Raw genomic sequence first — 27,282 nt, forward strand, 5'->3', positions numbered from 1 at the left:
TTTGGATTTGGGAGATGACAGATTGCTGCTCTGGTTTCAGTGTCAAAAAATGTGCAATACAGACAGGGCAGTGGGCGTCACATTAGGGTCACAATGGTCACCCGAGAACACTGGACAGAGTGACCCACTGTCAAATACGTGCAGGGGGAATGGAGCATCCTGGAATATGTGATGTCTGGACTTAAAGGACCAGCAGGTGTCTGGTGTGTGCTGATGGAGATAACTTGGGCGAGAACCCGGGGAAGCAAAACAGCACGATGTGCAGGAGGTGAGGGCAGGAGAAGGTCAATGACTCTAGCATGCTGCAGTCCAACTGCAGGCAGTAGTGAAGGATCTACAACCCAGATCCGGAACTCCAGAGTTCCAGGCTGAGGGGCCTGGCAGTCCCTCAGCAGGCAGAGAGTGGTTCTTGCTGGTTTCATTTGCTCAGTAAATAATCCCCGAGGTCTGCACATCAGTCCTGTACTCAATGTGGGAGAACAGGAGGGGTAGACTGAGCAAGGAAAGCATAGGGACCTGGTATGAGATTTGTGCTGGGGGGGGGGCCTTCATGAATGGCACATACCTGTCATCTTAGTACTGGTGAGACTGAGGCAGGAGGACTGTAAATCTGAGGTTGCTCTAGGCTAAGAAGCTGACTCCAGAAAATGCAAAGAGCTGGGAATGTAGCTGAACTGGGAGAGTACTTGCTGAACATTCACAAGGTCCTGGGCTCCATCCTCAGCATCATATAAACTAAGTGTGGTAAATTATGCTAGTAATCCCTGCATTTGGGAGGTGTAACCTGGAGGATCAGAAGTTAAAGGCATCCTCAGCTATATAGTGAGACCGAAGCCAGCCTGTGTTGAACATGGTTTTTTAATAAGGGAGAGAAAGATTTGCTTCTGGGGCTCAGATGCGATTAGAAGGTGGGGAGGCTGAGTCAGGGACCTGGGCGCAGATCTGAGAGGGCAATTCAGGAAGACATGCTAGGGAATGGGGAGAGGAGTATAAATTTAGTGGCACTAGGAGCAGGAGTGGGGGAGGGGGTTAGTGTAGGGAGGGTGAGAGACTAGGCATAGTGAGAGGTGAGGTGAAAGAGACAAATGTGGAGGACATAACTGTTCTGAGGCATGATGGGATCTGTAGTCCAAAGGTCAAGCCCAGAGCAAAAGGGGAGGTAGGGAGTGGGCAGGAGAAAGTGAAATAAGGGTGGGTGAGGAGGGATGGAGGGCAGAAGAGATCAAGACAGAAGGCAAAGACAAGGTGATCCTGAGAGGGGAGGGGAGAAATGGGAATGACTGGTAAAAGCTTGGCAATCGAAGGTAAGAAGTTGCAAAGACACAAAACAGGAACAGAAAACCGAAACCTCACAGAGGCAAGTCAGGTAAGAAGTGCATGAGGCATGAGGAATGGGCAGTTCCTTGTCTTTTAAGAAATTGATTTTATTTGAACAGGGTATCACTATATAGGTCAGACTGGCCTGGAACCCACAGACACCTGCCTCTACCTCCTGAGTACTGGGATTAAAGGTGTGCTACCATACCCTGCATAGCATTTATTTTTAGAGAAATATTGGACTGGAGAGGTGGATCCGTGGTTAAGAATGCTTACAGAAAAGCTACAGAGAAACTCTGTCTCAAAAAGAAAAAAGATGCTTACAGCTCTATCAGAGGAACCGAATTCAGACCCCCGTACCCATATCAAGTGAAGATAACTCAAGACTCGGGGAATCTAACACCTTCTGATTTCCATGGCTATACCTCCTCATACAAGTGTGTGCACAGTCTCTCCTCTCCCCTCTCATGCACACGGGACGTGTGCACAAATACACATAAAATTAGAAAAAGAGAAATATTAAGTATGCTTGCCCTGGTGGTGCAGACCACAGGAAATTGAGGAAGGAAGATCACCTGCTTAACTTACTGAGTTCAAGACTGGCTTGGTGAGATTGTTTCCAAACAAATAGGAAAGAGAGGGCTGATGATATAGTTCAGTGGTTGAGCCCCTGCCTAGAATCCCCCAGTGAGGGGCTGGAGATGTGACTCACTGATAGAGCCTGCCATATGTGAAGGGTTAGAGTCAATCACTGGAAGGGGCAGCAATCTGTCTTAGATTATCTGAAGAGACCTTACATCATGGTAGACAGGCGGCAGAGATGATGGTTTGGGACTAAATAGCCTCCCAAGGCCGACCAAGTAACTTCCTTCAGTTCATCCCACCCTCTACTTTCACTACTACCTTCGGATAAAGCCACCATATGAACTGTGAAGGGATTAACCTATTGATTGAGCCTTTAGGATTCAATCACTTCCCCAAAGCCTAACAATCTATAACTAAATTCTTAATACCCCTCATGGGATAATTCACATTCAGACTGTACAAGTGATAAGTAGACAAGGGTCTGCTGTTTTGGGACCTCTCCAAGTGACCTCTCTAAAATTCAGAAATGAAGATGGGGCAGGAGGCTGGGGGGTGTGGCTCAGATGGTAGCAAACATGTTTAGAATTCATAGGTGCTGAGTTCAAACCCCAACACTGCATAAACCGCACGGTGGTGCGTGCTCGGTGTAAATCCAGCAGTTGGAAGATGGAGGCAGGAGAATCAGAAGTTCAAGGTCATTTTTGGCCACGTGAGGAATTTGAAGCTAACTTGGGATGCATGGAGATGCTTTATAAAAAAGAGAAAAGGAAGAAAAGCCAGAGCTGGGTGTGCTGGTGCACACTTACAAACCCCAACCCTCCAGAAGTTGAAGTAGCAATTGTGAACTGCACATTGAGACTCTCTCAATTGACTACAAAAGCTACAGATACGGTAACTGTATGACAGGGAAGAGTCATTCAAGATAAATTGTTTGAGATGATTAGTGTAAACAAGGATGAGAAACTTGCACACAAATTCCAAAGCACTGGGAACAAAAGACTGATGAGTCCTTGTAGCCCTGGATCAAAAAAAAAAAAAAATCCATATTCTGTTCCAGCTTTGATGGGAAACACCTGGAGAGCTTTAAGCACAGGCATGCCGGGGGTCATAGTTTCGTTTAAACAAAATAACAGAATCCTGTCACTGGGCTGGGAATGATTTCACAGTCAAAAAGAGGACTAGGTGGGGGTAGTGCATGCCTGGAGGTGGAAATGAGATCAGGAGTTCAGGGCTGTCCTAGCCTTCAGGAGATTCTCTTTGTCTTCCAAACAAAACCCGAGGGGCTGGGAACGCAGCTCAGTTGGCAGGGTAACTTCCCAGTATTCAGCAGACTTTCCTTGTTGTATAAATGGCATGGTGGCTCAGGCCTGTAAACCTAGTGTTTGGGAGATAGAGGCAGGGGCATTAAGAGCTCAAGACCAGCTTGAGCTGCATGGGAGCCTGTATCTGAAACAACAAAAAAGTCAAAAGTAAGCATTAGGGGCATGGGATCTTACGGATTCTGTCTACAGGGGTGGTGAACCAGGTCTGGGGGCGGGGGACGCCAAGCAACTAAGGTTAAAGGAGAAAGGAATCTGAGTTGAAGGTGAGCCGCTGTACACTGGACAGATTTGAGGTGGGAACAATCTTTTGGACGTGCCCAGTTGGTGATGCCTCTGGAAATCCAAGTCAGGGTATTAGGTAGCCAGTTGGTTATGGGAGTGGTGAAGAGGTCAGGGCTGGAAATACAAGTCTTAGTAACGTCAGCATCCAGGAGACATTTAATGCCAGAGAATGGGAAAACTGTGAGGGGTAATTAGATAGAGTTATGACTCCGCCGCTCTAGAAACTTGGGAACATCCAAGGCATCTCTATGAGAGTGATCTGGGGGAAAACAGAAAGGTAGACCCTCACAGAGGGCAAAGTTAGTGATGGTGGGGTATGGGGCTCAGTGGTAGAGCCCTGCCTAGAATCCCCAGTGAGGGCCTGGGGCATGGCTCAGTGGTAGAGCCCCTGCCTAGAATACCACGGTGAAGGGATGGGAGTGTGGTTCAGGGCTAGAATGTTTGTCCTAGGATCGGTCCCTACCACACAAGATGGAAGGGAAAGAAGGGCAGAAAGTACATAATGTTTTATGAAGCAAGAAGTCAGCCATCTGTGCCCAGTGCTGCTGAGAGCTGGAAAAAGATATGGAAGACTAGAAGGTTTGTGACTGATGGGGACAGTGGTGACGAGCTCGATAAGAGGTGACTTTTGTTTGATTTCAGAGATAAAAGCCTCCATCCAGCATTGAAGAGGATGGGGGCGTGAGGGAAGAAGAGGAAAATGAAATCTAAGCAATTATTATTTTGGTATGCAAACCATACAAAGCTGGGTGTAGTGGTTCATACCAATAATCCCAGCACTAAAGAGGCTGAGGCAGGGGAATGACGCAGTTCAAAGCCTGCCTGAGCTTCTGATGAAGACATTTTCATAGAACAATAACAAAATATTTTAAAGAGGGCCAGTGGGATGGCATAGCAGGGGGCACACTTGCTGGCAAGTCTGACCACCTGAGTTTAATCCTTGCCCTGGACCCACAAGCTAGAAGGAAAGAACTGACCCCTGCAAGTTGCCCTCTGCTCCCCCATAACCTTCATACCCCTATACCACCCCAAAATAATTGTAATAATCTTTTAAAATTTAAAAATAGGGAAGGAAGCCAGGCGGCGGCAGAGTACACCTTTAATCCCAGCACTCAGAAGCAAAGGCAGGCGGATCTCTGTGAGTTGGAGGTCAGCTTGGTCTGCAGAGTGAGTTCCAGGACAGCGAAACAGTGAAACCCTGTCTTGAAAAACACAAACAAACAAACAAAAAATGAGAGGGGGGAGAGAAGTAAAATGTACAGACAAAAAGACAGAAAATACACTCCAGATTTCTAGAGATATTACAACAGATGTGCCTGAGAAAGATGGGGAGACCCACGGCCCAGGAGAAGTTGGGGTGGAGACCAGTTCAGTAGCAGGCAGGGAAGAAAGACTTGGGAGAACTTCCCGAATGAGGCTGTGCTGTCTGCTTTCCAGCTCCTGCTGCTGACATTGTGGGGCTGGGAGGCCATCCAGCCCTGAGAGATCCAGTGAAGTCTCCTTCATTCATTCAGAAATGAAAATGCACTCAGCACTCAGGAATGTCTTCTGGGGACTTGGGGATGTCAGGCCCTGTCATTCCAGAGCTGTGTCCACCTTGTCATGGAATGGGAGCTAAGCCAGGCAGAACAGAGACAGGTGTTCCGGTGGACACTGAAGAGGAGCGGGTCACATCTTTCCTCGGCTGGACAGGCAGCTGTGTATATGCCATCTCATTGCACCATTCATTCACCCATACCTCATCCATTCATACTACCCATTGAAGTGTCTAAGGCTTCTTGTGTATCTGACCTTGAGATGGATACCTGAGAGGACCGTGACAGGTTGGGCCAGTCTAAGGCAACAGTCAGACACACAATCACCTCCAATGATACAGTCCAGAGCAGGGCCATCAGAGGTGGCATGGGTGTTCCAGGGACCTGGGGACGGCACCTGGGAAAGGAAGGAGTTGGTAAAAGGTGGGTCCCACCTGGGTAGTCCACAGAAGGGCTGAGGGGGAGTGAGGGGTGAAGAATCAGGCCCTGCTGCCATGCAACATGGCTGTCCCTGTCTAGGTGTCTGCCCCCAAGGGAGCTGAAACTGCATGGAAGGTCCCCCAGGGGCACTCACTCTAATAAATCCATGAGGATAGCTACTCTGCTTCATGCGTCCCAACCACCCCATTCCCTGAGCTCTGCCTTTTCTTCCTTCTGGGGGACTGAGGCCTCAACACTGCAACTGATCTATATCCATCGATACCCAGGATTTTGACCACGATGACCTCTTCCAGACCTTCAGCAAATTCAGTCAGCTCCGCTAGAAATACAGGGCCTAGCCCTTCTTCCTCAGACCCTGGAGTCCCCCTCTCCACTCTTGTCACCCTCCCATTCCCTAGTCCAGACTCAAGGGTCAGGCCTCAGCCCTCCTCTCTCTGACCCAGGACTCCTGGCCCCAGCCTCTTCCCTCAGATCCAGGAGTCCAGGTCCACTCTCCTTTCTCAGGCCCAGGAGTGCAGGCCCCAGCCTCCTCCCTCAAACTCAAGAGTCCAGGCTCCAGTCCTTCTCCCTCAGGCGCAGGAGTTTGAACCAAGCCCTCCCCCTTCAAACCCAGAAGCCCACACTCAAGTCCTTCTCCCTCAGACTCAGGGGTCCATCCCACCCCCACCTTCAATTCTTCTCCCCAGCCTCTGGCTCTTAGAACCCTGCAATTCAGCCAGCGAGTTTCCAGCCCAGCCTGCTCAGGACAGAAATACAAGTTCTCAGTCCTTCACTGGCTCTTTGCCTCCAGATTTTGGAGTTTGGACTTTGCAGCCCCGCCTCCGGACCCTTGGGGAAACAAAATTCCCTAGATTCTGTCTATTGAAGACCCGGCCCCTAGCCCCTCCTTCCTAGAGGCCTCTGTCCCCCCTCCCCTTGTCCCCTTAAAATACCCGGGATCCCTATGGCAACAGGCACCCGCGACAGGTGCGGGTGTTATTTACGGGTCGAGCCCGAAATAGCCGGTGGGGTGAGGGGGTGGGCGGATGGGGCGAGGCCGGGAGCGAGCACAGCGGGTCCGGAGGGCCGAGCAGGCGGAGGCAAGCAAAACCGGACGCTTCGGAGGCATCGCGGAGCTGGGGCCGGCGCAGTGCGGAGGCAGGAGAGCGCGAGGGGCCCGTACCCGGGAGAGCCGGGTGGGAAGACCGAGAGGGACGCGGGACCCCGAGCTGAGACTGGAGCGATCCCGGCCGGGCCGGCCCTGGGAGCCAGGGGGAGGGGGAGCCGAGTGACTGGACGGACTCACGGGTCCCTTCCCAGGTCCTGTGCCTCCAGGGTACTTTGCTCTGGTTTTCTGAGCCACAGTGTGGACCACAGTGCCTTGATCTGAGCCCTATCGGGACCCCAGGTCTTTCTCCTGGGCCCTTAAAGAGTCCCCAAGACTCTTTTTCTGGACACCACATAGATTCTCAGCCACCGTTGAGACCTGGGCTCTTTTCTGTGTAGTTCCTGACTACACATCCCCTTTCCCCAGAATTCCAGAAGAGTTTACCAGGATCTGTTGTGAATATTGGAGGATACTCCTTGCCTCTTTGAGACTTGGAGGGGTTTCTACTCTTCCGTGGGGAACCACAATTCTACCTCTTGTATAATCTAAAGGTGTTGTGATTCCTTGCTTTACAAACTCTGAGCCTGAAGAACTGTAGACTATCTCAAACACACGAAACACCTCAGCTTCTCTCTCTGAGAAAATCCTGAGGCTTACTGGAGACCCCATCAGCAGCCTGCAGAGACTGGGAGGTCTTCCCCCAGGGTAGGTGAACCTCAGAGGAGACTGGCTTTTCCTCTAGGCCGCTCCTGTGCCAAATTCATGTGCACAAGCCCCGGTGGTGTCTGTTTAAACCCACCAGGTATGCTTAGGCCAAGAATATAGCTTATTTGCTTGTTTGCTTTTGCTTATTTTTCCTCTCCGGAGAGGCAGAGGCTTCCTCTTGCATTCGGGGTTCAGCTTTTGTTTATTCCCAATCTAGCTGACACTGAGCACCCCACTTCCTTGAAAAGCCCAGGTCCTGCTCCCTGCTCCTCAGGGCCCCCTGCACAGGTCTGTCTGACTCCTCGAAGCTCGCCTGAGCTCTGCCCGCTCCCATCATCATGATGATGTGGTCTAACTTCTTCATGCAAGAGGAGGACCGCCGTCGAGCAGCTGTGGGACGGCGTCGTGCCCAGGGACAGCAGAATCTTGGCTTGACTCCGGAACTCGAGGGCAAGATCAAGCTAGTGTTGCTGTTGGCTGCCGTGGGTGCCACCCTGGCTGTGCTGTCGGTGGGCACCGAATTTTGGGTGGAATTTAATACATACAAAACCAACGGCAGCTCCGTCTGTGAGGCTGCCCATATGGGGCTGTGGAAGGTGTGCATCAAGCGACTGTGGCAGGCGGACGTGCCCGCGAGCAGGGAGACCTGTGGCCCGGCTGAGCTGCCAGGAGGTGAGAGGCTGTGTCCTGAGCCTGTGTCCCACAGTCAGGGAGAAAGAAGCTTGTGTCTGGGAAAACTTTTGTTCCAAAAGAAAAAAAAAAAAAAGTCTTATCCCTGAGAGTTTGTGACTAGATCAACCTGTGCTCACAGAAACTGGAGAGAAAGGGGGTGTGGGGAGAGAAGCGCAGACCTAGCCCATGTCCCCAAGCAACATATTCCCTAAAGTAATTTTTTCCTTTTATAAAAAAATTTTAATTTATTTTTTAAAAAAACATTCTTTTCTCATTTTACATACCAATCCCAGTTCCCACTCCCACTCCTCCTCCTGCTCTCTCCATCCACCTCCCTCTCCACCCCACTCCCCATCCACTCCTCAGAGAGGGTAGGGCTTCCTATGGAGAGTCAACAAAGTCTAGTAGAGATTTGAGGCAGGACCAAGACCCTCCCAGCTATATCTAGACTCCTGGTCCCACTGCCAGCGTCCCCACATTCAGAGGGCCTAGTCTGGTCCTATGCTGGTCCCCCCCCCCCGCACCCCCCCCCCCCCTGCAGTCAGTCTGGAGTCAGTGAGCTCACATTAGCTCAGGTAAGCTGAAGAAACTTGTTTCTTAAAGTTTGTCTTCTAGCTATGGCCTGTGCCCGAGACCAGCCTGTACCCCTAGAGACAGCCTGTGCCTTCAGACCCAGCTGGTACCCTCAGAACAGCCTGTAACCACCCCCGCCAACCGTATCCCCTAGAACTGCCTGCATTCCCCATCAGACAGTCATGCACCCACAGACAGCCTGTGCCCTTAACTAGAAGCCTGGAGACATCCCACATTCCCACTCTGTGAGGCTCTGTGGAGACAGACCACCCTACGCCCACCCGGAAGTCAAAAAATCTGTGCCGATTCCCTGTTTGTGGATTCAATCAAACGAAATTCTTACCCGGTACCTCTCACAATTCTGGGTGCACATTGTCTTTCATGAGAAACGTTTATACCAGCCTCTCTCACCTCTGTGTCGTCAGAACGGACATTCCCACCCTTCTCCCTTGCTCTATAGGCACCCACACCCTTCGTTTCCCCACATGGTAGTTCCTTTGCTTTTCAGCTGTGCCAGAGGGCTACCCTGTACCTCTCACTCTCTGACAGAACACGCTATGCCCTTTTCTTAGACAAGTGGGACATTCTATACCACCCTGGGAACTGGATGGTGTTTATTTTACCTCTTTTAACTCAAGGACAGTATTTGATACCCATTAAAAACCACGTTGGATATCACTTGTTTGATGAGATCTCTGCGGTGCTGCTTTCCAGTGTGTACCCGATAGTCTCAGGACCCCTGATGGAATACCTTTCACCCCTTCTGGGCTGTGATTGGATTTCCTTTCATTTCTTAACTGCTACATTTCCAGTTGTGGTATGGAACCCGAAATATAATGTTCTAAGCCTTTGAAGTGGGAAGTCACTGTTTGTGGCTTGAACTACCTGTCTGTCCTGATCAGCTATTTTAATTCTTGTGCTTCTCACTGCCTGGGACCTCAGTCAAAATGATCCCAAACCTTTGCAGAATGGGATAATGAAAAAGAATATGGGATGCTGGGCCTGGTGGTGCAATTCTGTAGTTAAGGGTACTCAGGAGGCTGAGGCAGGGGGAATGAGAGCTCCAGGGCAGCCTGGGATACAGATGCAGTTGAAAGTCAGCTTGAGCAACTTTGTGAGATCCTCTCTTAAGAAGCGAAAAGCGGACTGGAGGCATGTCTCAGTGGTAGAACACTCGCCCAAAGTCCCCGTGAGGGGCTGGGTGTGTGGCCCAGAGATAGAATACCTGCTTAGAATCTCCCAGTGAGGGACTGGAGCATAGCTCACTGAGTTTCACCATACTTGTTCTACAGGGGAGAAAAATAAGGAGCAAGAACTCTTAGTGTCCAGTCTGTGCCTCAGGCTAGTTCTATGTGGTTTGACTTTCAGATGTCTCGGTTCCTAAGAGCTATGTTTTGTTGCTGTAACTAGAACTTAAGGTCTCAGAGACCCTCATTCTTTGGGAGAGAAGATTACCCGCTGCCACTTCACTGTGTATGATGAGGTCCTTCACACCTCTTGCTGTTTCCTCTGCTTGCCAGAAAGGACTTCACCACTGAGCATGGCAACACACACCAGTACTGAGTAGGCAGAAGCAGGAAGACCAGGAATTCAAAACCAGCTTGGCTACATAGTGAGTTGTAGGTCAACCTAGGCTACATAACACCTTGTGCCAAAAACAAAATAAAACAAAGCAAAACAAGAGGACTTCACCTTTCTTACAAGGCCATTCCCAAAATACCATAATTCTGTTCATCAGAATTCTCTCTTAGATTCCATTGTCTCAAAGAAATAACTTCATTTGAAAATTAAAAGAAAGCCATTACATGTCCTTTGGCTATCATATCAGAGAGTGACTCACTCTGTTGCTTCCTAAGTGAGTTTGCCCTGTCCTCTATGGGACACGGACACAAAGTCCTGTTATCAGCAGCCAAATGGAATGCCAGATACCATACCCAGTCCCAGAAGGAACTCTACTCTCTCATGGGTCTAGAATGTATCCTCTACCAGTGTCCACAAAGAGCATCTTCCTTGCCTGGAGACTGCAGCCCCACTTCCCCAAGCTGATATCTGGCGTGCCCCCTACTCTCACTTGATGTGGATTTATCCCCTTGCCCCTTCATCTCTCCCCCTTCAATTGGTAAAGTTCCGTTTCCACTTCTCCAAATTGTCTGACTCCCCTTTCAACATTCCCAACCCCTTGTGATTCTGCACACTCCCGTCTGTTCTGTGCCTTAGTTTCCTCATATGTAGAATAAGAGTAGGTCGGAGTGAAGGATGCATTTTAGGAGCCAGGGTGTGATTTAATTGGCGTACTGTTTACCTAGCATGCACAAAGCCCTGAGTTTGATCCTCAGCATCACATAAACCAGGCATGGTGCCATATGCCTGTAGTCCTAGCATTTGGGAGATGGAGGCAGCAGGGTCAGAAGTTCAAAGTCATCTTTTGCTTCGCAGCAGGTTTAAGGTCAGCTTAGGATACATGAAACCCTGTCTTAGCATGTTAGAATATCCTGTTTTTAGCTTTAAGCTTTCTCATATTTAAATTAACAACAGTACTGAGTGAATTTTACATATGTTTACATAAAATGTTTACACAAAAATTATTGTCTGTTTTCAGAAGGTCCTCATGCTATGTCTTAAATTTTTTTTTTTTTACCTTTTAGAGGCAAAGTCTCACATGGGTCTGTCTGACACCACATCTGCATATTTTAAAATTTATTTCCCATGTTGTACATGGTGATACATACCTTTAGTCTCAGCACCCGGGAAGCAGAGGCTGGAGGATCTTTCTGTCTATATAGCAAATTCCAGGATAGCCAGGGCTACACAGGGAGACCCGTCACAAAAAAATTCTTTCTTAATTCAGTTCTGTAATGTGTTTGGCATTGCATCCATCCATACATGTTTTGACTTGGGAAAAATGTAGAATTTGAGTTTATATATATGTGTGTTTTGGTTTGAAGAAATTGTATTATGTGGCTTTGCATTGTTTTCAATGTCATTTTTCTTACTCAACACTGATTTCCAAATCTCTCTCACTTGCTTTATTTTTTTTTTTAGTTCATCATGCTTCTATGTTATAAAGCTGTCCATGAGAGCATCTATCTCCGTTATCTATCTCCTGAGAGATGGACACTAGATTATTTCCTACTCCATTTTAGTAAGCGATGCCACAGAGAACAATCATATCTATATTCCCATATGTGGTATTTTTCCTTCTTGGAATATCCAGAAGTGAAATTATTGTGTTATAGGGCAAAGACATATAAACACGCGTCACTTAGTAGCAGAGATGTATTTTGAGAAACGCAAGTTTTAGCCGATTCGTGTTGGAGAACACCAAAGCATGTACTCATGTAGATTAGGGTGGCTTCTATGTGACAAAATCATGACTTAGTTTACTTTTACTTTTAACATGTGTGTATATGTGGGGGGCAATGTGTACCTGTGTGCGAAGGCTCAGAAAGGTCCACCGAGCCCAGAAAAGGGCATTGGATGTCCGGTGCTGGAGTTGCTGTTTTAAGCTGCCTGATGAAGGTACCAGGACCTTCACTCGGGTCCTCAGCAGGGATGGGATGTGTTCTTAACCACTGAGCCATCTCTCTAGCTGCGAGGTGACATACTCATTGTCCCTTAGTCACACGCCTGGCCTATTACTGACTGAACGGTTATTGCCTGCTGTACACCTGCACTTCACGCTTTAATATGTCAGAGTCCTTCACATACAGACTAGCGCTGGTTTACCCTCCCAGCTGCTTCTCCTTCTCCCCCCAATGCTTCACACTGCCCTTTCAATATTTGCCCAACTAATTGATCTGAAGTGCTTCCTCCCTGCTGGTTCAAGTCGCATTTCTCTGCCTCCCGCTGCAGCAGTCTCTCTTCATGTACTTGTGAACTCTCCAGATTTGCCCTCCTGTGAATCACTATTCATATCCTTTGCCCGTGTTTCAATGGGGTAACTTCTCTTCCCCTTGCTAATCGGCAGGAGCTCTTTGTGTATGCGGCGTAGGAGAGAGGACTCTTTCCTGAGTCCCTTAACCTCCTGGTACCTGCATCTTGCTGTCCTTTGATGAATGAAATGAAAGCTCGTTTCTAATCCACTTGCTCCTCAGACTCACATGAAGGAGCTGAGAGGAGAGATTGTCAACTCATTTAAAGAGGAAGAATCTCAGAGTCCAGAGAGGTGAATGGCTCACTGTGCCAAAGGCTTAGACCATAGGTCTTGGGGTTAAAAACGTATTCCCCAGACATCAGTGATGTGGCAAATGGTGTTTACATCTCAGTATTATTGTCCATCTTGGTGCATTTATTTATTTATTCTGCTCCCCCAACGGTGTATTTGTGTGTGTGTGTGTTTGTGTGTGTGTGTGTGTGCACAGAGTCAGCTCTCTCCTTCTACTGTGTGGATTCCAAGAATTGAACTCAGGTCCTCAGGCTTAGCACAAGCACTATATGCTGCACAATCTTGTCAGTCTGATTTTTCTCTGCTGTGGGTCAGTCATACTAATATTTTATTTTTAGCTCCCTGTAAGTGTCTGGGCAGTGTCCAGCCTTGAGCGTACACAGAACTTCATGTCATCACCTCTTCTTTTTCTTTCCTGAACCCCACAGAAGCAAACTGCACCTACTTCAAATTCTTCACCACAGGGGAGAATGCACGCATCTTCCAGCGAACCACCAAGAAAGGTGAGGACATCTCATATTGCGACAAGGGAGGGGTGAGGGTAGGATGACAGCTCTGAAGGAGTGAGTGACAGCGTGGTGCTCGGGATGGGCTCAGATCTGGTACTGTCCCATATTTGGAGGGTGATCGTGGGTTAAAAGTTGTGGTACACACCTTTAATTCCAGCACTCGGGAGGCAGAGGCAGGCGAATCTCTGTAAATTGGAGCCCAGCCTGATCTACAGAGCGAGTTCCAGGACAGCCGGTACTGTTACACTGAGAAACCATGTCTCAAAATAAATAAATAAGTAAATAAGTAAATAAATAAATAAATAAATAAATAAATGAATGAGTGGGGGCAGTGATCACCAGACCTTGTGTCCAGCATTCTGACCACTGATTCAGCCTGTACCATGTGGGGCTTGGACAAATTATACTTCCTTTCTGTATTGAACATTATAAGCATTTTAAGGCCACTGTACAAGCTAAGCTCAGCACTCATGGTTTGTTAGCACTAACTCTAGTTCTTACGATAACCCTACAGTTTGGAACTTTAGCTTCATAGCTTCATCACCCAAGTGAGAAAACAAATCAGAAATGGTTGAGAGTATTATTATCCATTTCCACAAAAGGGCAGGGATACGATCCCAATCCTCCCTGCAAATCTGAATCTACAGAATCGTATGTGAAAAATGAAAATGTTGCCGGGCGGTGGTGGCACATGCCTTTAATCCCAGCACTCGGGAGGCAGAGGCAGGCGGATCTCTGTGAGTTCGAGACCAGCCTGGTCTACAAGAGCTAGTTCCAGGACAGGCTCCAAAGCCACAGAGAAACCCTGTCTCGAAAATCCAAAAAAAAAAAAGAAAATGTTGAGCGTGTTCTTTGGTCCACATAATGGTTTCGAGCCCCATGGGAGTGCCAAGTGCTCAGAAGGTAATGGTGTAATGGGGAAATGAATTTTTAATTTTAACTTCAGTGAATTTAAAATGGAATGTGTCTCTGGTAGCTACCACTATACCAAACAATCAGATTCTGAGAACTTTGTCCTTTCTACCCTAAATCCAGCTTCTTGAACATCGCTTCAATGCCCCAGTGTCTTCATAGAGGAACTGGGATCATTTCATGTCTCTAGCTGTTTGTTTGTTTTTAATGAGAATTTAATGCAGCTAAACTCTTATGAGACCTGGTGCATACAAGGGTCCCTTACCTTCTCCATTCATTTCTTGTGTGATCTGAGTCAAATCCCTGTGCACCTCTGAGATGGTAAAATCACCTGGTGCACTGGTCTGGACCACCTCCTATGGTGCTGAGCAGTACACCGAGCACTTCCTGTGACTTCTGATCCTGATTTTCCAGAGCTGAAGACTGAGGGCAGTGTAGGACTTTACCAGGAGGGTAGTTGGGGAAAATTACAACCTGGGTGATTACAAGATAATGAATCATCTTTACCACTGTCTCCTACACCCTGTTCCCTCCACTTCATTATTTGTTGACCCAGTGATGATCAAAGGACAAGTTGCAGATGGTCATTCCAGTATCCCTGACCTGGACTTGTCCCCCTTTTGCTCTATAACCTGAGTCAAGTAACTAACTGACCTATCCGAGTCTCTCTTCCTTCAATGGTGTAAATAACACACTCTCAGGAGGACTTTGAAGTCCTTCGTCCTTCTGGTTGTGCTTCTTGTGGAGGAGTGCTGTCCATGCTCCTGTTCCCATGTTCTCTGCCTCTTCCTTGGCCCCTCCTTGCAGAAGTAAACCTGGCAGCTGCTGTGATAGCTGTACTGAGCCTGACAGCCATGGCCTTGGGCTGCCTCTGTGTCATCATGGTGCTCAGCAAAGGTGCAGAGTTCCTGCTCCGCTTGGGAGCCGGCTGCTTTGGCCTCTCAGGTGAGGGCTGAGTGTGTGGAGGCTAAGGACATTGCATGCTAGGAAGTGAGGTCTCTACACACTGCTGCATGCTGGGAGGTGGGATTCCACACGCTGCTGCATGCTGCAAGGTGGAAACTATCCAGTTGCATGCTGGAGGTGGGAACTGTATCCAGTTGCATGCTGGAGGTGGATCTCTACACGCTGTTGCATGCTGGGTGGTTGGATCTCTACCAGCTGTTGCATGTTGGAAGTCCACTCACATTTGAGTGCTGAGCGCTCTACGCAATGTTGCATGCTGGGAAGTAGAATCTCCAAGTCCAGCTGCATGTTGGGAGTAAAGAGAAACCCAAGAGCTCTAGTATACTCAAAGATGGAAGAATTCCAAGGACTCTTACTGGCAAGGTTTGTTTAGATTTAAATGTTGTTTTACATTTGGAGCTGGGAGTGCCAAGAATCTCTGTGCACTGAGAATGAGATCTCCACTCACTGCTTCATGCTGGGAGCAGAGGAGGGGTCTGTCCAAGGGCTGTAGTAGGCTCAAAGATGGAAGAATTCCAAATTCTGTTGTCGGCAGAGGGGTGGAATGTCTCTAAATAATACTATTTTGGGTTTGGACATGGGGTCTCCAATGACTGATACCAAAAGAAGGGGTAAATCTTAGGCACTATTGCTTGCCAGGAGTTGGAGTGAGTTTATGTAAAATCTAAAATCCAGGAACTTTCTAAATCCTGTTGTTGCATGACAATTGAATGCTCTCCAACCACTCTTTTAGATTTGGCTTGGAATCCCCAACACTGTTGTGTAGTTGTGTGATTGGAGGAAGAGGCAGCTCTGTGAGCAGTATTGCATGCTGGGTGGTCAGAGAAGCTCAGGAGCTGAGTAGGTCCAAAGATGAGAGAGTCTCAAGCCATTAAGAAGGTTTCCAAAACAGTCTTTGAGTTTTGAACTTTGAGTCTGCAGGGACTCTATTGTATTCTTTTTTTTTTTTAAGATTTATTTATTTAATGTGTATGAGTGCTCTGTCTTCATGAATACCAGAAGAGGCAACCAGATTCCATTACAGTTATAGTTATGAACCACCATGTGGGTAATGGGAATTGAATTCAGATCCTTTGGAAGAGCAGCTGGTCCCTTAACCACTAAGCCATCTCTCCAGCCTCATGTGCTATATTCTTTTTCCCACCGTTCCTGGAGGCACTGCAGTACCAGGTCGGTGAGTGGAGAGGATGGAGTAAGCTCCTACTCCAAGTCCTAACTCCAAAAACCCATTGAATATAGAGGACACATCAGATATTAATTGGATAAGGACAGATACTACACATGATTTTGGCCAAAATGCTTAGAAGCGATGTGTGTTATATTTTTGTAGGGGAAGATTCAGAAAAAAAAAAGGCCACATCTTGTAAAATGTATACCTCAGTAATAACAAAGACTTCAGTTTGGTCGACATCTACCTCAGAGCTTTACATTGAGTGGACTAGCTAAAGGTTGCTATGATTTATTTATTTATTTATTTACTTAAAAATTTTTAGTGCTTTATTTAGCTTTGCTTTATGTGAGGGTGTCAGATCCCCTGGAACTGGAGTTACAGACAGTTGCGAGCTGCCGTGTGGGTGCTGGGAATTGAACCCAGGTCCTCCACAAGAGCAGCCAGTGCTCTTAACTGCTGAGCCATCTTTCCAGTCCCTATTTTTTTACTTATTTATTTACATATTTATTTAATATGTATGAAAGCTTGACTTCATGGGTGTCTGTTCACCATATGTGTGCTTGGTGCCTGAGGAGTCCAGAGAAGGGCAGTGGATCCCCTGGAACTGGAGTTACAGATGATAGTGAGCTGCCATGTGAGTGCTGGGAACCCAGCCTGGGTCCTTTGCATGAGCAGCAAGTGCTCTTAATCATCAAGCTATCTCTCCAGCCCCAAAGTCTGTTAGTCTTCATTTTGTTGATAAGAGCACTGAAGTTCAGAAAAGTCAAGTGACCTCTCATAGACACACAGCCCCTAATGGCAGAGGCGGGACTTTTCTCTTTTAAATTTCCTCACAGTTTTACGTTCATGCACACACAAACGCATATATGTGACGCCTTGTTCACATCCCCACCCATGCATCCCCCCTTGTCCGTCTCCTGTCGACCCCCTTCTTTACAAGTTCTCCTTCAACTTTCATGGCTTTGTTTTTTGGTGCCCCACTGCATTTAATTAGGGTTGCCTGCATGGGTAGAAGGTCATTTGCTTCACCAAAGTCAACTTACCAGTGGCTACAACACCCCTGAGGAATCTATCTCCATTTCCATAGCTGATTGTTGATGAACCAGTCTTGCACAGGTCATCATCCAGACGCTAAGCTTTCTCGGCCTCTTTCACTGAACTGCAAATGATGGGATGGTGATAGAGATGTTGGTGATGACAGTAAAAGTGATGATAGTAATGGTGACTACGGTGGGGTTAGGGTAGGGATAGAGATCATGGTGGCAATAGGTTGCGGTGATGATAGTGATGATCGTGGTTGTGACTCTAGAGATGATGGTGGTAGATATTAGTGCTTATGTGGTGGTTGTGACAGTGCTGGTGTCATTGCATTATTAATGATAATGGTGACAATGATGGTGGTAGTGATACATGTAGTCCTAGTTAAGGTTCCTTCCTTCCTTCCTTCCTTCCTTCCTTCCTTCCTTCCTCCCTCCCTCCCTCCCTCCCTCCCTCCCTCCCTCCCTTCCTTCCTCCTGAATGCTGGGATTTGAGGCATGTGCCACCACCTCCTGGTTTCTATAGCTGTGATAAACACCATCATCAAAAGCAACTTGGTTAGAAAAAAGGATTATTTCATCTTATGCTTCCAAGTAATAGTTCATCACTAAGGAAAGTCAGAGCAGGAGCCAAAGCAGAGCAGGAGACAGGAACTGAAGCAGAGGTCATGGAAGAATACTATTTACTGGCTTGCTACTTTTGGCTTACTCAGCCTGCTTTTTTATATCACTCAGGAATACTGATTTCCATAGCAGCTACAGTTTAAACTCACCTCAACAGTGAACATTCTTGCCAGCATTTGTTTTCATGTATCAATTACTAGCCTGGAATTTATCATGTAGCCCAGGCCAGCCTTGAATTTGTGATAATCATGAGTACTAGGAATAGGCACACACAATCATTCGTGACTCTCCCTACTTTAAATATTTGGAGGTGCTGGAGAGATGGCTCATTGGTTAAGAGCAATTGTGTTCTTCCACAGGATCCAAGTTTGGTTTCCTGCATTCATGTCAGGCAAATTATAGCTGCATGTAACTCCAACTCCAGAGGATCTGTTGCTCTCTTCTGCACTCACACAGTATACACACACACACACACCCAGAGGCATGCACACCTGCACACACGCAAAAAATACACCTTTATTTTTTTCTCCTTACTGCATATCACTCTCTGAAATCCTCTTTCTTCCTCCTGTATTTGTTTCCGAAGGTGCCCCTAGTCAGTGTTGTCTAATTTGTGTTCTTTTTTTTTAAGATTTATTTATTTATTATATATACAACATTCCTTCCATGTATGCCTGCAGGCCAGAAGAAGGCACCGGATCTCATTATATATGGCTGTGAGCCACCATGTGGTTGCTGAGAACTGAACTCAGGACGTCTGGAAGAGCAGTTAGTGCTCTTAACCTCTGAGTCATCTCTCCAGCCCCTCTAATTTGTGTTCTTTGTTTGACAAAAATGCCTAAGGATTGGAGAAAAATCCTATAAAAAGAGCTAGCTAGGTACTGTGGTAGATAACTATAATCCTAACACTCAGGAGATTAAGGCAAGAGAATTGTGAGTTAGAGAACAGCCTGAATTACATAGCAAGACTCTGTCTCAAACTAAGAAGCAAAAAATTCCTTTAAAAATGATAATGATTTCAACTCTAGTGATGGATCAGTTGTTAAGAACACGGGCAGCTTTTCCAGAGGACCCAGGTTCCATCCTTACAACCTTCAATAACTCCAGTCCCAGGTCATCCGATACTTCTGTAGGCATTTTGTGCACACAGCGCTCAGACAAAAGTGCAGGTAAAATACCCATCCACAGAAAAATGTTTGCCAGGTGTGATGGCACATGCCTTTAATTCCAGAACTTGGGAGGCAGAGGCAGGAGGATTCTGTGAGGTCCAAGCCAACCTGGTCTACAAAGTAAGCTCTGGACAGCTAGAACTACATAGAGAGAGCCTGTCTCAACCTCTACCTCCTAACCCAAATAAAAGTGATTAAGCCAGGCATCGTGGAAAATGCTGTAATCCCACTATTTAAACAGATGAAGGAGAATCTCTGGACCTTCAAAGCCAGCCTGGTATATATAATGACTTCCAGGGCAGCTAGGGCTATAGGAGACCTTGTCTCAAAATGAAGAGATGGGAGGCTAGGGTAATGGCCCAGTCAATAAAGTGCTCGCTGCTGTAAGCACGGCAACCTGCGTTTCATCTCTAGAACCCATTAAAAGCAAGGCATCTTTTATACTCTGTTCTTTATAAATCTATAATCCCAGCAGTGTGGCAGAGACAGGAGGGCTTGCTGGCCAGTGAGTCTAGCCAAACTGTGAGCCCTGGGCCAATGAGAGGTCTTGTCTCAAAATATAAGGTGTAGGACCAGCAGGATGGCTCAGCAGGCATAGGGACTTGAAACAAGTCTGACGCCCTGAGTTCAGTCCCCAAGTCCATGTGGTGGAAGGAGAGAATTGATTTGCACAAGTTGTTCTCTGACCTCCACATATGTGTCATGGCGCACACACACTCACCAAAATGTAATGTAAAGGTGTTTTTAACGTGGAGTAGGAGCTGGAGGTGTATTGTGGACGAGCACTTGCCTAGCAAGTACAAGGCCCAGGGTTCAATCCCTAGTGCCTCAAAAATAAACTGGAAAGTAATTGAGAAAGACACATTGCATTGACCTCTGGCCTTCACATATACACACATGGGTAGGCATGTGCGCGTGCATACACACACACACACACACACACACGGAGAGAGAGGAAAAATGTCTCTATGTTAAGCACAGATGTAATGCTTGCTTCCTGTCCCCCATTGGTGGAATGAGTATGACTGTTGAATGACCGAAGGAAAACGTAAGAGGATCCTTGGTTGATAAAGGAATGAAGGAGGGTGACAGTCTCAAACACAAACTGCAGTCCCAGAGCTAAGAATTTCACTCTCTACTTTTCATTCATTCATTCATTCATTCATTCATTCATTCACTTATTCATTTATTTTTGTACATTATTGTTTTGCCTACATGTTTGTCTATGTAAGGATGTCAGATCTCGGAGTTACAGATAGTTGTGAACTACCATGTGGGTGCTGGGAATTGAACCCGGGTCCTCTGGCAGACCAGTCAGTGGTCTTAACCACTGAGCAACTTCTCCAGCCCAAATATCTCTCTGTTCTCCCCCCACAGGCCTGCTGCTCTTGGTCAGCCTGGAGGTGTTCCGGCATTCCGTCAGAGCCCTGCTTCAAGGAGCCAGCTTGACACTCCCCCAGCCTGACACTCCCCCAGCTCCACGCCTGACCTATGAGTATTCCTGGTCCCTGGGATGCAGTGTGGGTGCTGGCCTGATTCTGCTGCTGGGGGGAGTCTGTTTCCTGCTGCTCTCCCTGCCTTCCTGGCCATGGCGGTCACTGTGCCCCAAGCGGGGTGACCCAACCACCTAGAGCCCTAGAGCCCCGGCCTGCTTTCTGCAGTCATCTGCAAAGCCTGCCTCAGTTTCTCCTCAAGACTTTCCATCTCTCTTCTAGAGAGACTGTTCTTCCCACTCAGGGGGTCCATTTTACACAACGTCTTGGCCCCTCATTTTCTCTCTGTAAATAACACTTTTGGGGGTGCAGGAGAGATGGCTCAGTAGGTAAAGTACTGGCTGAGCAAGTCATGAGGACTTGGGTTTGGGCTTCTAGAACACACTTTAAAAGCCAAATCAATGGTACATGTCTGTAATCCCTGGGGTTGGGAAGGTAGAGACTGGGGGAACCATGGGGCTTAGTGGCCAGATAGCCTGGCTGATGAATTAGGTCCAGGTTCAGTGAGAGACCCTGTCACAAAAAATAAGTTAGAAGCCATGGAGGAAGATGCCTGATGCTGAACTCTGACCCCCTCCCAATGCACGTGTGCATGCACACACATGTGCGCACGTGTATACACACACACACACACACACACACACCCTTTCTTGGTAGCTGAATTTGGGTTGCTTGGGGGAGGATGAGAAAAGGCTATGTGCAAACGCGGGCTTCCTGGAGAACCTTCCAGGGACCTGTTGGGGAGACAGCTATAAGCTGGTGGAAGGGCGGGGGTCCCAGAAGGACTGGGGGAGAGATGTCTTTCGCCGGCCTGGTGGGGCAGAGAAGAGCCCAGGCCTGACTTTACTGTGATCTGATTTGGGAATAAAGGTTTGAAGATGTGACAACTTTGGTTTGGAGGCTGTCTGTGTGGAGCTCATGCATTCTAGGGTGGGACAAGGAACCCCTGTCCTCTTCATTCATTGGCCACATGCGACTGTCTGTCCTGGAGTCACCAGTTCACGTGCCTACACGTGCAGATAAGAACTTGGAGAAGGAAACAGTTCAGAATGCAGACATGGCTAAAGTTTGAATCTTGTCCTTCCCCAAAGTGCACGTGCTAGGGACACTCAGCACAACTTTGGTTATAGTTTCATGTGTGTGCGCAGGTGTGTGTGTGTGTGTGTGTGTGTGTGTGTGTGCATGTATATTCACTGTGCAAAAATGTTGGTTTTCATATGACTCTTTTTAGATTTATTAATTTTTGTTTTATGTGTGAGTATTTTGCCTGTGTGTCTGTGCACATTGTGTGTGCTTGGCGCCATTAGAGGTCAGAAGAGGAAATCAGAACTCCTGGAAATAGAGGTATAGATGGTCATGAACCACCATGGGAGTGGGAGTCAAACCTGTGTCCTCTGCAAGAGCAACAAGTTCTTTTAACAGCTGAGACATCTCTTCAACCCCTTCTATGACATCTGTACAAATATATTTGACCACATCATCATCTGCCCCACCCCCACTCTCCTACCTATTTCCAAGTAGCCCCCCTTCTATTTTATTTTACTTTTTAAAATTTGAGGCATAGTCTCACTATGTAGGCCAGGCTGGCCTCAAATTCTCAATATTCCTGCCTCTGTCTCCTGAGTACTAGGGTGTCAGGCAGGCACTACCATGTCCACCCCTGATGATGTGTTTGTTGTTTGTTTGCTCTAAGGCAGGATCTTGCTTTGAATTCCTGGCTTGTCTAAAACTCATTATGTAGCCAAGGCTGGCTGCAAACTTGCAGTGATTCTCCTGCCTCAGTGCCAGGGTCATAGGTGTGGTTCTGGAGAGCAGGTCTTTACAGACATAATCACAACAAAACAAGGTCTCGAGGATTGGCTCTAATTCAACCCAACTTGTGAAAAGGGGAGATGGGGACACAGAGATGGAAATTCACAGAGGGAAGGCAGCATGGAGGGACCCAGGAAGAAGACAGCCATCTGTACTCTGAAGAGGAAGCCCCTTAGTGGATCCCTGCCTCAAGCCTCAGGAGGAAGGAAGCAGGATGCTCAACCTATATTTTATACTTAAAACATCCAGAACCATAAGGCGACAGGTTTGTTGTCCAAGCACCTGGCAATGATTTGTGACAACATCCCCAGCAGGTGAATCCAGACTTTGGCACCCAAGAATGTGGGTACTTCTAGGATAGAAACTGAGAAAGATGGGGAGGAGGGGCCAACAAGACTGCTCTTGTTGGAAGATGAAGGCACTTGCTGCCAAGGCTGAGGACCTGAGTTCGATCCCCAGGACCCACGTGGTGGAAGGAGAGGACCAGCTTCAGAAAGTTGTCCTCTCACTTCCACACATGCATCATGACATGCGCACACGGGCACACAAATATGCCCTCTGACCTCCACATGTGTACCATGACATGTGCACACACACAAATAAAATGTGCAAGTAGAGGCCGAGGAAGTGGCTCGGTGAAGCCTTTGTCATGCAAGTATGAGAATCAGAATCCACGGGCACACCTTGCTATGGCAGCTCAGGTCTGTAATTCCAGCACTGGGGAGGCAGTCAAAAGGCTCCCAGGTCTTGCTCTTCAGGTAGTCTCGCCTCCTCATGAACCACACATGAGGGGTACTGCCTCAAAAACTATCTGGCCTGCACACATGCACACACACATGGCCCCCCACAAGTGCGTGCACATACTATATGCAGGCGTCTTTGAGCAATGGTGGGTAGAGTTTGGGCACTATGAGATTCATGAATGGCGACTGCATCTTGTTGAGGACATAGAGGGGACATGGAGACAGAAGAATTTTTTCTTTCCTTGTATTTTTTTAATAAAAGTATCTGTTATTCTCTAACAATTCAATATACATGAGCATTGCATCTCAGTCAGCTCTAGCTCCAATTGTCTCCTCCTGTTCCCACAAGGTACCCCAACACAAAAGCATACACTTTCATATCCCCTCCCCCCCGCCTCGTAACCCACCAAGTACAATTCGAGTGCTTCCTGCTGGAACGTTGAGTGATCTTTCTGCCTTGATCTTGTGCACGTGACTGAGGCTGCAGCAAGTTTACAAGTGCAGGTCCAGAGCTCAGTGTTTGCTCCCCTCCATCTTCCAGCCCTTAAACCTCTTTCTGCTCGCTCCTTCTTCCGAAACCGCCAGCAAATGAGGACCTTGTGTCAGATCTGGAGTCTCTCAGCAAGAAGAGCGCCTTCATCTCTGATGAAGAGCTATCTTTCCCTGGTCACATACCACTGTGTGCTGGGCACTGGGCCAAGGTTTTTTTTTTTTGGTTTTTCGAGACAGGGTTTCTCTGTGGTTTTGGAGCCTGTCCTGGAACTAGCTCTTGTAGACCAGGCTGGTCTCGAACTCACAGAGATCCGTCTGCCTCTGCCTCCCAAGTGCTGGATTAAAGGCGTGCGCCACCACCGCCCGGCTCGGGCCAAGGGTTTTATTATGTGGCGCAAGCCTGCTACACTGCTGTTGATGTCTCAATAGAAACACAACCCATCAGAGAACTTAAGTGTGGCCTGTCTTAAAGCTATACAGCGGCTACGTGAAGGTAGAATGGCAACTCAGGCTTTTCGCAGCACACTCCTACTCACTACAAAGCATAGAATTATAAGAGAAGCCAGAATAAGTTCAAAACTCAGGCATACTGATTGTGGTGACACACACCTTTAATCTCAGCACCCAGGAGGCAGAGGCAGTCAGATCTCTGTGAGTTCCAGGGCAGTCAGGGCTATTTATGACTCTACCTCCCAAGTGCTGGGATTAAAAGCGTGCACTACCACCACCCGCCTATAAAGGTTTATTTTTTTATGTATGCAACGTTCTGTCTGCAGGCCAGAAGAGGACACCAAATCTCATTACAGATGGTTGTGAGCCATCATGTGATTGCTGGGAATTGAACTTGGGACCTTTGGAAGAGCAGACAGTGTTCTTAACTGCTGAACCATCTCTCCAGCCCATAAAAGGAGGCCAGATATAGTGATGCATACTTTAATCTCAGCACTTGGGAGGCAGAGGCAAGTGGATCTCTGTGCGTTTGACACCAGCCTGGTCTACATATTTCTAGACCAGCCAAGGCTATACATAATGAGATCCTATCTCAAAAGCAACCAAAGATTAAAAACCAACCATCCAAACAAAAGCCTTAAATAGAAAAAAAAGTACAAGTCCAGGCCGGGCAGTGGTGGCGCAGGCCTTTAATCCCAGCACTCGGGAGGCAGAGGCAGGCAGATCTCTGAGTTTGAGGCCAGCCTGGTCTACAAGAGCTAGTTCTAGGATAGGCTTCAAAACCACAGAAAAACCCTGTCTCAAAAAAACAAAAACAAACAAACAAACAAAAGTACAAGTCTGTTTTAAAGTGTAGCTCCTCCACATTGCTGAAGGAACCTGCCTTCCGTGCATCTTCGTTTCACCATCTTGAGGAAAGCTCACGGGCTCAGCACAGCACTGGCTTCTCCCAGCCATTCCAAGGAGTAAATGCGGTAATAATCCCTGCAAAGCTGCCTGGAGGCCTCCTGGCACCAGATCATAGCTGCATCTGTCTTTGCAGTTATTATTGTTTATCAAGCGGCACTTTGCGGCTGGCATGCAGAAGGCAGTGAAGACCGACCCCTGAGGAGCTGACAGTCTGCCCATGGAAACAGATATTAATCCCATCATCATGCTAATGGCCGTGTAATTATAAGCTGAGATAAGTGCTAAGAAAGATCACCAACCACTTCTCTTTATCTTTGATTTTGAGCCTCGCCAGCTCAGGCAATCCCAGAGTGCTGTGTAACCACGGGGCTTAACAGGCTGGAAGGGGCTCTGGGTTAGGGAAATGGTTCTGCCTGATGGAATCTCCACCTAGAGCAAATAAATGCCTGAGCCAGAGATGACATCCGGTGTCTTTTCACCTTCTACCTTATTTCCTGTAAGACAAGGTCTCCCACTAGTCTGCAAGCTTACTGTTTCAGCTAGACTGGTTGGCCAGCAAGCACCCAAAATTTGCCTGCTTCTCTCTGCTCCCCAACACTAGGGTGAGCACCCTGAACAGACACCGCCCACTTGAGCATGTGACTTGGGCAGGCCTTGCCCTTCTCTGCCTTTCCCCTCTGTCTTGCTAAAAACCACTAGATTACATTCCTGAAGCTAGCCCCAAGGTCCATTCCCTTGTTTGACCACTTCCTCCTCCTGAGCCTGACTACCGAGGCCCAGCTATCGACGTGTTGAAATCTAGCAATCAAAAGCTCCTTTAGCTCACCCAATTAACATGCCCAATTAAACTTAGACACCTCATCCTAACATGAGGGCTCCCTTGCAGCTTTATAAACTGCTATTTTCCTATGTGTCATGTCTGTCTCCTATAAAGAGACAGTCCTTTGTCCCTCTGGGACAAAAACCCTTGCCCCATTTCCTTTCTTCTCTTTCCTTGTCCTCCCTTCTGTCTCTGTCCCTCTGGGGTAAGTGCTGAGAACTTCGCCTTGGGGGTCCTGAGCTGATACTTTTATTCCACACTCACAGCCATCTGCAGCTTTTAAATGGGTGCCAAGACAGCAAGTGTTCTTACCCCCTGCACCATCTCCCCAGGCCCCCAAATCTCCCTTCCTACCTGGGGTCAAGGCAAGGAAGGGACGGCACTGAGCTCTGACAACCAAAGGAGCCTGAGACCTTCCTCCAAGCCTCCCCAGCCACTGCTCCCTGGACGTGGGCAGCTTTTGTTGCTGTGAGGAGATAGTTGGTAACAACAGATGGTCAACTTAAAGCAAGTGTGGTGGTGGACGCCTGTCATCTCTGAACGTGGGAGGTTGAGGCAAGAGGGCCTTCCAAGCTGCACAGCAAGACCTTGTCTCAGGAAACATGCAGCTTAGCGTGCATATTAGAATACACCAGGAGGAGGGTGTGTGTGATTCAGCAGGAGGGTGCTTGCCTAGGATTCACCAGTGAGGGACTGGGAGCATGGCTCAGTGGTAGAGTGCTTACCTAGCTGACGTAAGACCTTGGGTTCCAGCCTCAGCACCATAAAAATAGATAGAAGATAGATAGATTAATGATAGATAGATAGATAGATAGATAGATAGATAGATAGATAGATAGATAGATCATAGATGTTAAATAGATATTTGTGAGATAGATAGATTAATGATAGATATATCATAAATGTTAGATAGATATTTGCCAGATAGACAGACAGACAGACAGAGGAAGAAGAAGAAATAAAACCCTTACAAACTTGGACAGATTTACTTTGGCTCATAATTTCAAGTTTCAGCCCATGGTCCGCTGGTCCTGTGACTGGGTTTGTTGCAGTGGTGGAGGAAGCCTCACACCATGGCAGCCAGGAAACAAGGAGGTGGGTCTGGATGTCCCCTTAAAGGGGACTGTGTAGCAAGCCCTTTACCCACCAAGCCATTCACGGAAGTGCCCTTGCCCTGGCGCCTGTGTTCTCTGTTCCCCCGAGTGTGCACGCAGGTGGTTTGGGGGGCGCATCCTTTCAGTCCTGTGATCTGTGTCTGGGTCCCCAGTGCCTTGTTAATGCTTGCGGGTCTGAATCTAAGGACTTGTGAGATGTCTCTGTGATACACAAGCTCACGCCTGGGCCTGTGCTTCTTAATCAGGGGAATTTGAAAAGGGAAGTCCAGCATTTGAGAAGCAGAGGCCTTGGCGAAGCAAAAAAGAGAAGCAGTAGAGACCGTGCTGAAGAAAAAAGAGGAAATTCCCTGACCCCGTGTCAGAGCCCCTTCCTCAC

General features: G+C 47.7%; 1 protein-coding gene and 1 pseudogene across 1 annotated transcript; one reads left to right on the plus strand and one right to left on the minus strand.

Annotated features, from left to right (window-relative positions):
- Positions 1-6,532: 6,532 nt before the first annotated feature.
- Cacng6 (calcium voltage-gated channel auxiliary subunit gamma 6) lies at positions 6,533-21,424 on the plus strand. The gene is made up of 4 exons (XM_057762251.1): positions 6,533-7,946; positions 13,113-13,187; positions 14,913-15,050; positions 20,450-21,424. The coding sequence occupies exons 1-4, from the start codon at positions 7,613-7,615 to the stop codon at positions 20,701-20,703; spliced, it is 801 nt and encodes a 266-aa protein (XP_057618234.1). The 5' UTR covers positions 6,533-7,612; the 3' UTR covers positions 20,704-21,424.
- LOC130870625 (U2 spliceosomal RNA) lies at positions 16,205-16,382 on the minus strand (annotated as a pseudogene).
- Positions 21,425-27,282: the final 5,858 nt, after the last annotated feature.

This window comes from Chionomys nivalis, chromosome 2 (genome assembly GCF_950005125.1).
Source record: "Chionomys nivalis chromosome 2, mChiNiv1.1, whole genome shotgun sequence".
Lineage (NCBI taxonomy): Eukaryota > Metazoa > Chordata > Mammalia > Rodentia > Cricetidae > Chionomys > Chionomys nivalis.